Below are 14,341 nucleotides of genomic sequence, written 5' to 3'. Positions count from 1 at the left end.
TTGCATGTTTATTAAATATCTATTACATCTATCACGTTTATTAAATATCTATTACATGTATATTAAATATCTTACATGTATTGCATGTTTATTAAATATCTATTACATGTATCGTGTCTATTAAATATCTATTACATCTATCACATGTTTATTAAATATCTATTACATGTATATTAAATATCTTACATGTATTGCATGTTTATTAAATATCTATTACATGTATCATGTCTATTAAATATCTATTACATGTATTACATGTTTATTAAATATCTATTACATGCATTGTGTCTATTAAACATCTGTTACATGTATCACATGTTTATTAAATATCTATTACATGTATCGTGTCTTTATTAAATATCTATTACATCTATCACGTTTATTAAATATCTATTACATGTACCACATTTATTATATATCTATTACGTAAAATAAATATTACATGAGGATTAAATGTTTATTATTTATCTATTAGTTATTCCACAAACTATGTTAGAGCAGGGGTCAGATGTGGCTTGTGATGTGTAGCTGTGCCACAATTAATCACCACCTTCTGACCAATCAAAAGCCAGTATTCAGCACCCTGTCTATACAATTATATTTAAACACTATATATTAATACAGTTAAGGAGAAAGGAAACATGAAAGAACAAATGATGAAAGAAAGAAAAGAAAAAACATCAAGAAAAGACGGTGAGAAAAACATCCGTCCCAAAATTAATTTAAAAGTATTTATAGAAGTCAGGTCTTCAGAAGTGTTTATATTATAGAGTTTCAGGAGTGTTTAAATGTTCTCTTACTTCCTCATTATTTTGCAGACTTCTTCAAACAGCTCCTTCTCATCAACAGTGTAAATGACCTGCAGATCTGCAACACCAGATCGAACCAGCAGGGGCGCTGTGCTCCTGGAGCCTGCAAAAATCACAGCATGTTCACACTGAATCAGTCCATCTGTCCATCCCTCATCTATGTTACACAGAGAGAAAGGAGGATGTCTCACCTTGTCCTGAGGAGTGACAGTCTTTATCAATGACCACAGCGCCGGTTATCTGTTTCTTCTCCGATTCAGGAAGAGGTGTGTCGGAGCTGAGGCAGTAAAATAAGGCACAGATGGGGTCGAACTCGGGGTCAGGCTTCAGGTCACGGCGTGTCCGAGCATGCAGCTCCAAAGCCATCACTGTCAGGTGCTGCACCTGAGAGGGAAATCCGATTGCATAGCAATTACTTATTAGAAACTCAGAAGAAGGGATGAAGTTCCTAGAATCCAGAATCTTACCTCGTGCAGCGCTTTAGCTTCCTGTAGGTTCTGCATACCGACTTTGAACCCATACGAGTTGCATAGCGACGGACCCTCGATCTGAGAGTTGTCCCCTTTGGGTACATTCAGACCAGCGAACTGATTCTACAGGAGTAAAATTTTACAGCTGAGTTAATTTTCCAGGTAGCATAAACAAATATTCCAGGTTGGTGTAACGAAAGACCTTTCGGACCGTACCTTCATTTGTGTTGTGAGCAGAACTCGACGCAGTGCGCTCTTGTTGCTGTTTCTCCTTTGCTGGAATCTCTGAGATTTCGGCTCTGTGTCTGGAAAACGAGTCAGACCGAATGTGAATGAAATAATCAGGCAGTCTGTTACATTATCAGGTGTCCTAAGAAGTGATTACCTTCTGATCCAGGGCTGCAGTCTGTAAGCTGAGAGGTTCCACTGCTCCTGTTCTTGCTCTTGAGGATGGGGGTACTGTGGAGGACGGCGGGACCTGAACTCTCCTCATCCTGCTCCTTTAGAGAAAATGGGGACGGACTAAGAAACTGCTTTGGTTTAATGCTTTCTGGTGAGAATGGATCAACGCCTAGCTTGGGGGACATTAATCCATCACCTAATTCCTCCTTCTTGTTGTTCAGGTCCATTTGGTGCCATGATGGTAGAAAGGAAGGGTCTGGAGATCGGGTTTGTTTGATGGAATTCCCATCTTGCCCTGTTATTTCAGCTTCCAGGACACATTTAACCTCCTTGCTCGAGGCGCCTGCCTCTACTGGAGATATACTGAGCGGCAGAGTTAACTCCTTCTTCCTGAGAGTCTGCAGTGCTGACGCTGCCTCCACCTGCTTCTGAGAGAGAGGCGAAATGCTTTCGGACTGTGGCAATTTATTCTCGTCCTGGACCGGGATCACACTCGGCGCACCGAGCCTTCTTTTCCGATCTCTCTGAAGGCACTCAAATTGTCTCTTAGCTTGCAACCATAGTTGTACACGTTCCCGGCTTGGAGCACTTTTACAAGGCAGTAAAATGACCTTCTGACCACTAGAGGGAGACAGACTGCTCTGTTCCTTGGTGTCTTTGGCCATGTTTGACGAATCAGTGCCACAAGAGGGTGAAGAGCCTGGACGTGTCATGGCAGAGAACGCGGTTTTCCAGAATTGCAGACCTTCTTGTGATAACCCACCAACAAACTCACTCAAATCTTTTGCCAACCTTGTTTCCAGAATTAGCTTACGCCCACCGATCTCTCTGTGTGGAAAAAGACACTGTTTATATTACAACACGCCAGCATTTATAAACATTTATTGACAAGATTTGGAATGTTACCCGTTAACAAACACAGGCAAACTTACCTTGGTCTCAAAGGCAGATCAGAGGGGTCACTGCAGAAAGGTTCTTGATAGGTGGCCTCTGAAAGATCCAGCTCCAGCAGGGTAGAAAGAATCTCCTCCCGACTAGGAGGGGACATTAGGGGCTTGAGGATATGAACTCCTACATTCTTCTGAACTTGACTACTACCCCTTATTTGTGAGAGAGAGCTGATAGACCGTGGTGAACTGCTGGGAGTTGTTGATGTAAAAACCTCACTACCGTCCAGCAAATCCCCAGTTGGTGACACGCCATTATCAGCAAAGGAGACGGATGTCAGGGGTAAGAAGTGATCGGGACGTAATAACAGGTCACTTTTCTCACAGTGAAAGTCTTGAAAGTGGCTCCCATGCATTTTGGCCAATGAAATGCCCCAGTTTCTGTTTCTCAAAACCTTCTCAGAGTCCAGAAGAGACAGACAGAACTCATTCGATAAACCTTCATGCTCTCCACCAGAGGACCTATCAAAGAGCTCAGGGCTACCTGTCCTCTCCGATTCATGCAAGCAGTTCTCTACAACATCTACGACCTTTTCTTGACCGTTCTCCAAATCCAGAGAGGACACTGGTTCCTGTTTGTTATCACTGAGGAACTTCTGAGGCAAGTTCTTGTCTGTTAAAACAAACTGGCTACCGGAATACAGGCTAGAAAAGTCAGCCTGGCCAACAGCGTTGATGTCAAAACTGTAATTGTGAGGAACCTCAGGAGATAGGCTATCTTCAATGGAGTAAGAGCTGTCAAAACCAGGATCAGATAAAAACACAGGGCTCCCGTCTGAAATCGGAGGTTCCAATCGAACGGAGTCTTCCGTTTTGCCATTCTTTCCTTTTTTACTTCTTGGCTTCGACTCTTTGGGCACTCTCTGGATTCTGGGCTTTCTTGATGTCGCTGAAGATGCTTTTCTAGGTTTTGCAACTTCAGAAGCTTTTTTAGTGTTAGAAACACTGTTTAATCCATTATCTCCCTGAGAGCACTGCCCCTCCTTGGACTGTCTTTTCTGGAGCAGTGCCTTCAAAACTGCAATGCCAGAAGGCATCTCTGATTGAGCTGGTGTCTCTCCATTCTTTGGCACCGATTTTAATTCGGCAAGATCTTTTTGAGGTCCGTGCATTAAAACATTCAAGGGTGTCGTAATTTCATGGGTTTGAACCGAAGTGTTTTCTACATTCTTTTTGGCCTGACGTCTCCTGGGTTTGGCAGGCATCTTTGGGTCTGGCTGTGAATAATGAACATCTTTAGGAGTTTGTTTTCCACCAAAAGCCTCAGTTTTAAATTCACATAAACTGGCTCCATCATCATTTGCAGTGAGTGAACCCGAGTTGGTGTTGCTGCGTTTTATGACTGAGCATGGTAATGCAGAAGGATTAGCAGTCCTCTGAGAAGACTGAGAACCGTGTATTGAAGCAGGAACACTGCTGTCCAGTTCATCACCAGTGTTCGAATGGACAGACTCAGATTTTGGTTCAGTGGTATACGGTAGTGCTTGAGAATCACTACTGACCTCAAGATCTTTTTGGCAGGAACCTGGGTGCTGATATGGAGACAAATCATCAGATAGTGTTTGTGTTAATGGAAGGTCATCAACTGGATATAAAGACTGTGAACTATTTAGAGGTCCTGAAACCACAGAAGACCTTTCCAATCTCTCTACCTGTTTTTTCTTGCAAGACCTCCTGTTTTTCTGAGGAGCAGATTTGTCAGTTTCTTCCCGAATATCAACGTCTTTCTTTGGCTTTCTTGAAGTTCTTCGATTGTTTTTTGATGTTTCTCCAGGTACCATTTCACCCTCAGATGGCTTAATAGCAGATTTAGTTTTCTGTTTTGGGCTAGCACCAGAAGGTTTCCTTGGTTTAGCTGCCCTTCCCCTACTACCACAATGGTTTCTGGATGTGCCTTTACAAGGCAAGCTAAAACAAGGATCACTGTGAGGGTTTATTAAACAAGCATTCGAGTCTGACTCTAAAAGGGGGTCAGTTGGAGACCAGCATCGAGGTGGGGTTGAATCAGTAGGACTGGGTGCTCTTTCAGAGAGATAACCCAAATCCATCAGTACGTCAGAATACTCTCTGCAGAAGTCATCAGTGAGATCATTATAACAAGGCCTAGGAGCAGGCAGCTTTGTTAAAGATAACCTTTTAACTTTCTTAGTCTTGCTGATCTTGTGGCCTTTTATGAAGCTTGTTTTAGGAAGGTTGGCAAGTTTCCCTGATTGTAGTGTGACCTTGGCCTTCCGTTTGGGGTGTTTCTTTACCTTTGGTTCAGGAACAGGATAACGGACAGCTGTCGACTCTGGAACCTTGGGCCAGAAGTCTTTCAGAGGGGCAAGCTTATCATAATGCTCAAGCTTCTGTGGTGTTAGTACCACTTGTGGCTCATCTCCTTTGATCCTGGCCATCTTTACCAACATGTTCTTTTGGCCTTTAAACCTGTTGATTATAATGTATTTGATGATGACCGGTGGCTCTTTTTTAGACAACTTCCTCTTTTTTCGACCACTGGTGAGCAAATGGTTTTCTTTAAGGCTGTCTCGATGTGCCAAAGCTTGTTTGAAAGAAGGAGGACTCAAGCGTTCACCATCTTCGCTGTCGTAACTGATCATTTTACGTTTTGTGCGTAAGGTATACTTGCTGCCAGGTAAACTAGACACTTCAGTGCATGCTATTTTGTCAGGAAGATCTGGCGGACTTTTCTTAATAGAACCTTCAGCTGAAACTTCATCAGATTTCACGAGTTCTGAGGTTTCCATCTCAGCATTCTCCTCCATTTCCTTGCTTGGCTGGACTGGTGTGATTAGGGTCAAACCTGTAGCAACATCAATTTCGGAAGTTTGTGAACATTCGGTCAGACTTGCTCTCTTTTGACTTGATGGACTGTTCCTCTTCTTGTTTAACTTCATTCTTGACCTTTTTTGCTCCAAATGATCCAAGCTACAAGCGCCATCGACCGTCTTACTTCTGACCTGCTTCTTCAAAGGCCTGGAGAGGCAGTTTGAGAGAATAACACTGGGAAAGAATTTGTAGTGTGCCTCCTGTTGGGCTACTATTTTCCTTTCTGTTTTGTTTTCCTGGTAGTCTTCGTATCTGATCTTAAGCTCCCCAACATCACCTTCTTCACCGTCCTGCTCCATTTTACCCTCCTGAGGTACCAGACACTCAAGACCTTTCACTATGCTTGGAGCTTGTTCTATATTCCTCAGCATGGGGGAGGTTCTAGAGTCTTTTGGACTTTTCTCCAGCTCGGTTTTAGGTGAGCAGTTCCTAAGCTCAGAATAGCACAAAGAAATACTGTGATTCTGCAAGACGGAAATGTGATTCTTCTCAGCATTTTTCACGTTACTATACTTTTTGCAGCTTTGGGAGTGCTTTGAGGTTCCAAAACTCAAACATTCAGGATCTGGCTGGTTCACACCTCCAGCTTTGTTCTCGTCTGTGTAATGCGAGTACCCGCCCATTCTGTCAGTACCAACCGGGGACATATTTGAAGGAATTGGGTGCTTGACTGGAGGGATATAAGGAATGTCTTTATTCACTTTGAACCCTGTTAATGGTTCACTAGCTTCCTGACTTTTATCAGGAAGGTTCTTGTCACCTGGTTCCTCCTTATCAAGTGACAGGGACTGTCTATGGTCAGGGTGTTTGCACTCGAGAAGGATTTTAGGTGAGGATGGGGGTTCTAGGTGACCAGTTTCACTCTGGAAATGATTTTTCCTGCCCAACAACTTATCGTTAGCAGTAAGAGATGAGTGGGTTCGGGATCCTTTGTCAGATAACGATGAATCTGTAAAGAAAAAACAGGCACAAAAAAAATCAAGGTACATAGCGTTAAAATAACGGCGATAATGAAACAGTGTAAAAGGGTTCTATGGGTTTTGGGGGTGGAGGGTGTTGATACACACCGCTGCTCTCGTCTGCAGCCCCATCCAGTTGGGGAATAGACAGATCAGCAAAAATATTGTTGTTTCCACTCCAGTCCATCTCTTCCTCCGACATCTCATGCTCTTCTTCACTCAAGCTTTCATGTGCTTCTAGCCGACTACAACATGAGAAAATTAAAAGAATTAAAAACAGACTTTAAATATCACCACCTGATACAAATCACTGGTCTGAAGGAAAAATCAGAATCATGTACCGAGCAGGCGGTTCTGGAATATCCGTATCCCATCTTTGCGACATCATCATGCTCAGATCTGCTTCTTCTTTCTCCAGCTCAGGCACTGCCTCTTCTTCATCACTGTTGTAGGGGCAGCTAAGACTTCCTGATATCTCCTGACGAGGGGCGGTTATAGGAACATCTTTTTGAAATCGATGATCTGCAAGTCCCTCGAGAAAGTCCACCATCGCTTGATCCTGACTGTTATCTACAACCACAACAAACAAAGAAAAAAATGAATCTAAGTTAGTACATTTTATCAATAGATTGTGAGATTGGTCATCTCACTGCCAAACCCAAATCCTATTACTATTCATCTCTATATAAAATTGATGAGTTTCTGAGTAAGAGTGACCACTTACTGAGAAGAAGGGACTTGTTGGACTTTTGAGACATGGGCAAGAATGTCTGACTGCTCTCCAACAAGCTCAAGATGGCCTCTTCATCCACAACAGCCACTTCTGCAGCTTTGGCATCAGACCATTTATTGTCTTAATAGAGAAAGAAAGAGAGGAAGTGTGTTAATAACGAAAATGTATAAGAACGAGAAATGGATCTGTATCGAAACAGAACAGTTGAATATTTATACTGGTCAGCAAGACAGTCAGTCGACCTGCAAATCAGTTAGGGGGCCAGTGACACCAGCAGACCCAGCTAGGGGGCCAGTAACACCAGGAGACCGAGCAAGGGGTCCAGTGACACCAGCACACCCAGCTAGGAGTCCATTGACACCAGCAGACCCAGCTAGGGGCCCATTGACACCAGCAGACCCAGCTAGGGGGCCAGTGACACCAGCAGACCCAGCTAGGGGGCCAGTGACACCAGCAGACCCAGCTAGGGGGCCAGTGACACCAGCAGACCCAGCTAGGGGGCCAGTGACACCAGCAGACCCAGCTAGGGGGCCAGTGACACCAGCAGACCCAGCTAGAGGGCCAGTGACACCAGCAGACCCAGCTAGGGGGCCAGTGACACCAGCAGACCCAGCTAGGGGGCCAGTGACACCAGCAGACCCAGCTAGGGGGCCAGTGACACCAGCAGACCCAGCTAGAGGGCCAGTGACACCAGCAGACCCAGCTAGAGGGCCAGTGACACCAGCAGACCCAGCTAGAGGGCCAGTGACACCAGCAGACCCAGCTAGAGGGCCAGTGACACCAGCAGACCCAGCTAGAGGGCCAGTGACACCAGCAGACCCAGCTAGAGGGCCAGTGACACCAGCAGACCCAGCTAGAGGGCCAGTGACACCAGCAGACCCAGCTAGAGGGCCAGTGACACCAGCAGACCCAGCTAGATGGCCAGTGACACCAGCAGACCCAGCTAGATGGCCAGTGACACCAGCAGACCCAGCTAGATGGCCAGTGACACCAGCAGACCCAGCTAGATGGCCAGTGACACCAGCAGACCCAGCTAGAGGGCCAGTGACACCAGCAGACCCAGCTAGAGGGCCAGTGACACCAGCAGACCCAGCTAGATGGCCAGTGACACCAGCAGACCCAGCTAGATGGCCAGTGACACCAGCAGACCCAGCTAGAGGGCCAGTGACACCAGCAGACCCAGCTAGAGGGCCAGTGACACCAGCAGACCCAGCTAGAGGGCCAATGACACCAGCAGACCCAGCTAGAGGGCCAGTGACACCAGCAGACCCAGCTAGAGGGCCAATGACACCAGCAGACCCAGCTAGAGGGCCAGTGACACCAGCAGACCCAGCTAGAGGGCCAATGACACCAGCAGACCCAGCTAGCAGCCAGTAACACCAGGAGACCCAGCTAGGGGTCCAGTGACACCAGCAGACCCAGCTAGAGGGCCAGTGACACCAGCAGACCCAGCTAGGGAGCTACTTCCTCACTTACTTCCTGTCTCACCTGTGGGCATATCTTTGTGCACCTCCACCTGGCTTGCTGGTGGTGGATCACCAGGACTCAGATCATCTGCATGAAGGGAGAGGTCAGGGAAATCCTCATCAACTCCCTCTTCATCTTCATCATCAGCTACAACGCCACTCTGTGTCCTGGTGAGAAAAACAAACTGCTTTCAGACGTGAAGTGTGGAGTAGGTGTGCTCCGGTCTCTCCATCGGCCTCGTCCTAAATTACAGACATTATGTGTTTGTAGGTTAGGACACAGCCAACAGCAGACAGGACTTCAGTGTAGAGGACAAAATGAAAGAAGGAGCAAAGAAAGGAGAGGATTTTAGAGAGAGGATCACGGTGAAGACTGATAGTGATTGTGGATACAGTAGAGAAGAACGATGTGGAGAATAACGTGAAGAATACCGGCCACACACACACACACACACACACACACACACACACACACACACACACACAGTAATTACTGTAAGGAGAACAGAGCTCAGGAGACATTGTGTTAATTATTCTATCAGCAGAGGGACGACCACGCCTGTCTGTCTGCCATACTGTCTCACTCTCTCTCTGTCTGTAGCGCCAATACTGACTGTCTCACTCTCTCTGTAGCGCCAATACTGACTGTCTCACTCTCTCTGTAGCGCCAATACTGACTGTCTCACTCTCTCTGTAGCGCCAATACTGACTGTCTCACTCTCTCTGTAGCGCCAATACTGACTGTCTCACTCTCTCTGTAGCGCCAATACTGACTGTCTCACTCTCTCTGTAGCGCCAATACTGACTGTCTCACTCTCTCTGTAGCGCCAATACTGACTGTCTCACTCTCTCTGTAGCGCCAATACTGACTGTCTCACTCTCTCTGTAGCGCCAATACTGACTGTCTCACTCTCTCTGTAGCGCCAATACTGACTGTCTCACTCTCTCTGTAGCGCCAATACTGACTGTCTCACTCTCTCTGTAGCGCCAATACTGACTGTCTCACTCTCTCTGTAGCGCCAATACTGACTGTCTCACTCTCTCTGTAGCGCCAATACTGACTGTCTCACTCTCTCTGTAGCGCCAATACTGACTGTCTCACTCTCTCTGTAGCGCCAATACTGACTGTCTCACTCTCTCTGTAGCGCCAATACTGACTGTCTCACTCTCTCTGTAGCGCCAATACTGACTGTCTCACTCTCTCTGTAGCGCCAATACTGACTGTCTCACTCTCTCTGTAGCGCCAATACTGACTGTCTCACTCTCTCTGTAGCGCCAATACTGACTGTCTCACTCTCTCTGTAGCGCCAATACTGACTGTCTCACTCTCTCTGTAGCGCCAATACTGACTGTCTCACTCTCTCTGTAGCGCCAATACTGACTGTCTCACTCTCTCTGTAGCGCCAATACTGACTGTCTCACTCTCTCTGTAGCGCCAATACTGACTGTCTCACTCTCTCTCTCTCTGACTGTAGCTCCAATACTGACTGTCTAACTCTCTCTGTAGCTCCAATACTGACTGTCTCACTCTCTCTCTCTGACTGTAGCTCCAATACTGACTGTCTAACTCTCTATCTGTCTGTAGCTCCAATACTGACTGTCTCACTCTCTCTGACTGTAGCTCCAATACTGACTGTCTCACTCTTACTCTAGCTCAAACACCGCCTCACTCTCTCTTTCTGTCTGTTGTTCGAATACTGACTGTCTCACTCTCTTACTCTAGCTCCAACACTTTCTCACTCACTCTCTGTAGCACCAATACTGTCTCCCTCTCTTTGTCTGTAGCCCCATTAATGACTGTCTCACTCTCTCTCTCTCCCTCTGTCTCTCTCTCCCTCGCTCCCTCCCCATGTCTGTTCCTTTTTAATCTATCCATCTGTCTGAGTGTGTGTGTGTGTGTGTGTGAACTCACACATCAAACTGGTTCTCTCTTAGCTTCTCCTTTAACCTCTTCATGAAGAACCTCTCGCTCTCCACCGGCTCCATGCACGGACGATCTGAAACACACACACACACACACACACACACACACACACACACACACACACCCCTCCATCACTCAAGTAATATGTGTTGAACAGGAACATGATAACTCTGTGTGTGTGTGTCTCTCACCCTGAGACTGAGGTGTTTCTATCTGTGAGCTCTCGTTCCTCTCTCTCCGTCTCTGCTTCTCATCTTCCCAGATGGCCTGCAGGCCGGGATTCCTTCCGATCTGATCTACACACACACACACACACACACACTAAACATGCTGTAAACATTCAGGTGGGGTCCAAAAATGAGTCACCACACACACTTACTCTCGATCTCCAGTCGATTCAGGATGTCTGCTGCTACAGCGTCGGCCTCCAGCTCACACACACTCACCCTCTCCACATGTTCCAACACCAAAGAGCTGCAACACACACACACACAGAGATGATCAGTGTGTGTGAGGTTTCTTAGCAGCTGATTCAGATTGAAAATATTCTTTTACATCTCACCTGGGTAACTGATTCTCATCCCAGCGAGCAAACGTTCCTCCTAACACACTCTCACTGAGCCTGGAGCTTTTCAGTGTACTGTCATCTTCTACAGACTGCTCAGTGGGGTCTAACACACACACACACACACACAGGCAAATATCCTGTTAGTTATTACTTTATTGAAATAAGACAGTAAAATCTAGCGTCTGTGTGTGTGTGTATGTGTGCGTGTGTGTGTGTTACCTGCTGTGTGCCGTCTGAAGCGCACCACTGACAGGTGGATGAGGTTCATCCCGTACAGGTTGAAGTCGATGAAGAACTGCAGCAGGAATGGGATGTGAGCCTCATGAGGCTGGAAACACTTATTCATCACAGCTCCACCCTGCAGCAGCTCACACACTCTACACACACACACACACACACACACACACACAGTAATGAACTAGACAATAAAGCCTTACCAAGCAGCTGACCAGGACACACCCCCACACACACACCCATACACACCTTTTAACCATCTGAGGGTTATAGAGGTAAATCTTCATAAATGGCTTCTCATGGGGGTAAAATCCATAGAATGGCCTGAGAGGGAGGGAGAGAGAGAGAGAGAGACAGAGAAAGACAGAGAGACAGAAAGAGAGATAGAGAGAGAGAGACAGACAGATGGAAGGAGAGAGACAGAGAGAGAGAGACAGAAAAAGAAAGACAGAGAGAGAGAGAGAGAGAGAGAGATGGAGAGAGAGATAACCTTTACTATCATGATAATAACAATATAATAACATAGTTTATACCAGCTACATGTGTGTATATATATGTGTGTATGTTTGTGTGTGTGTGTGTGTGTGTGTGTGTGTACGTACATGCCGGAGACGAGTGTGATCTTGAAGACGTGTTGTGTGTGTGAGGACGGGTTTCCCATGCTGACGTTGACGGCTCGGTCGATGCTGAAGGCCACCTGTCGCAGGTAACGCTCCGCCTCCTGCCCAAAGCCATCATAGGGCACGTAGATGTACGGAAACACGCCATGCACGTGCAGACATGTCTTCTGACCTGCACACACACACACACACACACACACACACACTGCATTCTACTGTCCTTTAAACCTGTGCAGTACACAGTGTAACAAAACAACATTCCTCCAGGAGCATGAGAAACACACACACACACACACACACACACAGTGAGTGATAAAAGTATCTCTTCGTGAGACTGGTGCCCATCATCAGGCTGGTTGCCTGGCAACAGCTGCAGCCCATGCATCGCTGAGGATACGTGTCTGAGTGTGCAACTGCAGTCTGCATCTCACACACACACACACACACATGTCCCTGGTGGTACGTGATTGGACAGTTGGCACTCAGCCAGGCAGAGAGAGACAGACAGGTTTAATATCAGCATATGCTAACGTTTTCCCCCAGGGGTCAAAAGTCACACACACACACACACACACCGATCCAACACACTACATTAACGTTACTGTACGGCAAACACCACAGAATTATGTCGACTTCGGAGTACTAAAAAATAAATATTCATGAGCTCCTGGTGAATATTAATGAGCGTCTCATGAATATTAATTAGGTTATATGAATTCAAACAAGATCAATAAAGCATATTTATAGTGTAAGTGTGCAAAATATTACAAACATGTGGACAGAATAAACATTAAAACGTGTGTGTGTGTTATTCTCGTCCTGAGTAATCACACACACACACACACACACACGCACACACACACACAGAGGTATAGAGAGCGGGTGGTGTGTAATTTGATATTCACGGTGTGTTTGAATTCTCACATCACATAATCAGAGAGTGGAACATAGCGTGTGTGTCTGTGTGTGAGAGAGAGAGAGAGAGAGAGAGAGAGAGTGAGAGTGTGTGTGTGTGTGTGTGTGTGAGAGAGAGAGAGAGTGAGAGTGTGTGTGTGAGAGTGTTAGTGATGAGAAGTGAACAAATTCCAAACTTCAAACAAGTAGTGAGCCCCCGAGCTTCTCTCTGTGTGTGTGTATGTGTTTGTTTGTTTACATAACCGAGGCGGGGGGGGTAGTGTGTCGTCCTCTTGGATGATGTAGAAGAGACACGCTTACTATACACACACACACACACACACACACACACACACACACAACCCCTTGTGATTTGGGACGCAGCTCCCTACACATTAGTGCACTAGGTGTGATCACTGGAGGGTCACATGACCTCTGTGAACTGTTTTGAGGTGAGATGGCGTTCCTCTGGGAACAATTATTACATCACACATTGGAAAACTAATCCCGCCTGAATGGGGGGGGGGACCTACATACACCTCAACACTGTCCAGTCACCTGAGGGTGATTTTGGGGAGCACGTGCACCACATAGCAGATCCTGCACTATTACAGAGCTGATGATGATGATGATGATGGTAGAATCTTGAATGGTTTCAACACACACACACACACACCCTTACCTGCCGGTGTGGCCCCGAATATCCGCACCACAGGTACTCTGTGCACCTCTGCGTCCCTGAACTGGGAGAAGCAGACGTCCAGCAGCTGCAGAGGCCTGGACAGGTAATAATCAGCACACACAATGCGCACAGAGAACATCATGGAGCTCCTCCTCGACCTTCTTCTTCTTCTTCTACAGATCCTGCTGGTGTTGTTGAGCAGAGCGCGAGCTCACACACACACCGCGACGAGGATGCATGCTCCTCTCTGGGTTCCAATTAGAATCTGATGATGATGAAGATGATGATGAAGATGATCTCCTCCTGGTTCAAGCTGGGATCTGGTTCTAGCTCCTGGCTTTGACCCAAACCTGCAGCTGCGGCACGTAAACACACACACACACACACACACACACACACACACACACTAGAGGATTTTTAAAGCCAGTCCCAGTATAAGGACATGACAGCCGCTGTAATGAGGATCATTCCTCACTGGTTAAGTCACACTCCTTTTTTTTCTTCTTCTTCTTCTCTTCCTTTTTGGCGGATACAGCACGCGCGTAAAGCTCCACACACACCACTAAATCCGCTTCTCACGTCACGCGCGCAAAACCAAACAAACCCCGCGCACGTTTTAACGCCGTGTCACAGTCCACCTTTAATAATAAGGGTAATGTCCAGCTCGCGGTGAGTGTCCAGCTTTCCTCGCGCTCCGCCTGTGTAACCCGAGCACACAGCGCTGTCTCTAATCAACGCCATTATCCCCCCCCACCACCTCCTCTCCCCCCTCCTCTCTCTCTCTTCCACCATCCCCTCACCGCT

At 46.6% G+C, this 14,341-nt stretch overlaps 1 protein-coding gene across 1 annotated transcript in view; it reads right to left on the bottom strand.

Annotated features, from left to right (window-relative positions):
• The window catches only part of rev3l (REV3 like, DNA directed polymerase zeta catalytic subunit), a 25,222-nt gene extending 10,920 nt beyond the window's left edge, over positions 1–14,302 (bottom strand). The window contains exons 1-18 of the mRNA XM_058391926.1: positions 13,538–14,302; positions 11,944–12,133; positions 11,591–11,665; positions 11,327–11,484; positions 11,102–11,210; positions 10,919–11,013; positions 10,731–10,835; positions 10,528–10,612; positions 8,638–8,783; positions 7,141–7,269; positions 6,758–6,986; positions 6,525–6,661; positions 2,614–6,406; positions 1,665–2,509; positions 1,496–1,584; positions 1,277–1,402; positions 1,001–1,193; positions 801–912 (exon numbers count right to left, since the gene is read on the bottom strand). Coding sequence (XP_058247909.1) covers positions 801–912; positions 1,001–1,193; positions 1,277–1,402; positions 1,496–1,584; positions 1,665–2,509; positions 2,614–6,406; positions 6,525–6,661; positions 6,758–6,986; positions 7,141–7,269; positions 8,638–8,783; positions 10,528–10,612; positions 10,731–10,835; positions 10,919–11,013; positions 11,102–11,210; positions 11,327–11,484; positions 11,591–11,665; positions 11,944–12,133; positions 13,538–13,679 — 6,758 coding nt within the window. The 5' untranslated portion in view covers positions 13,680–14,302. The remainder of the gene's footprint in view (positions 1–800; positions 913–1,000; positions 1,194–1,276; positions 1,403–1,495; positions 1,585–1,664; positions 2,510–2,613; positions 6,407–6,524; positions 6,662–6,757; positions 6,987–7,140; positions 7,270–8,637; positions 8,784–10,527; positions 10,613–10,730; positions 10,836–10,918; positions 11,014–11,101; positions 11,211–11,326; positions 11,485–11,590; positions 11,666–11,943; positions 12,134–13,537) is intronic.
• Between the last annotated feature and the right edge of the window lie 39 nt (positions 14,303–14,341).

This window comes from Hemibagrus wyckioides, linkage group LG06, assembly GCF_019097595.1.
Source record: "Hemibagrus wyckioides isolate EC202008001 linkage group LG06, SWU_Hwy_1.0, whole genome shotgun sequence".
In the NCBI taxonomy this organism is placed as follows: domain Eukaryota; kingdom Metazoa; phylum Chordata; class Actinopteri; order Siluriformes; family Bagridae; genus Hemibagrus; species Hemibagrus wyckioides.
Note: the sequence above shows the minus strand (reverse complement) of the source record. Positions and strands in the feature narration are given on the sequence as shown.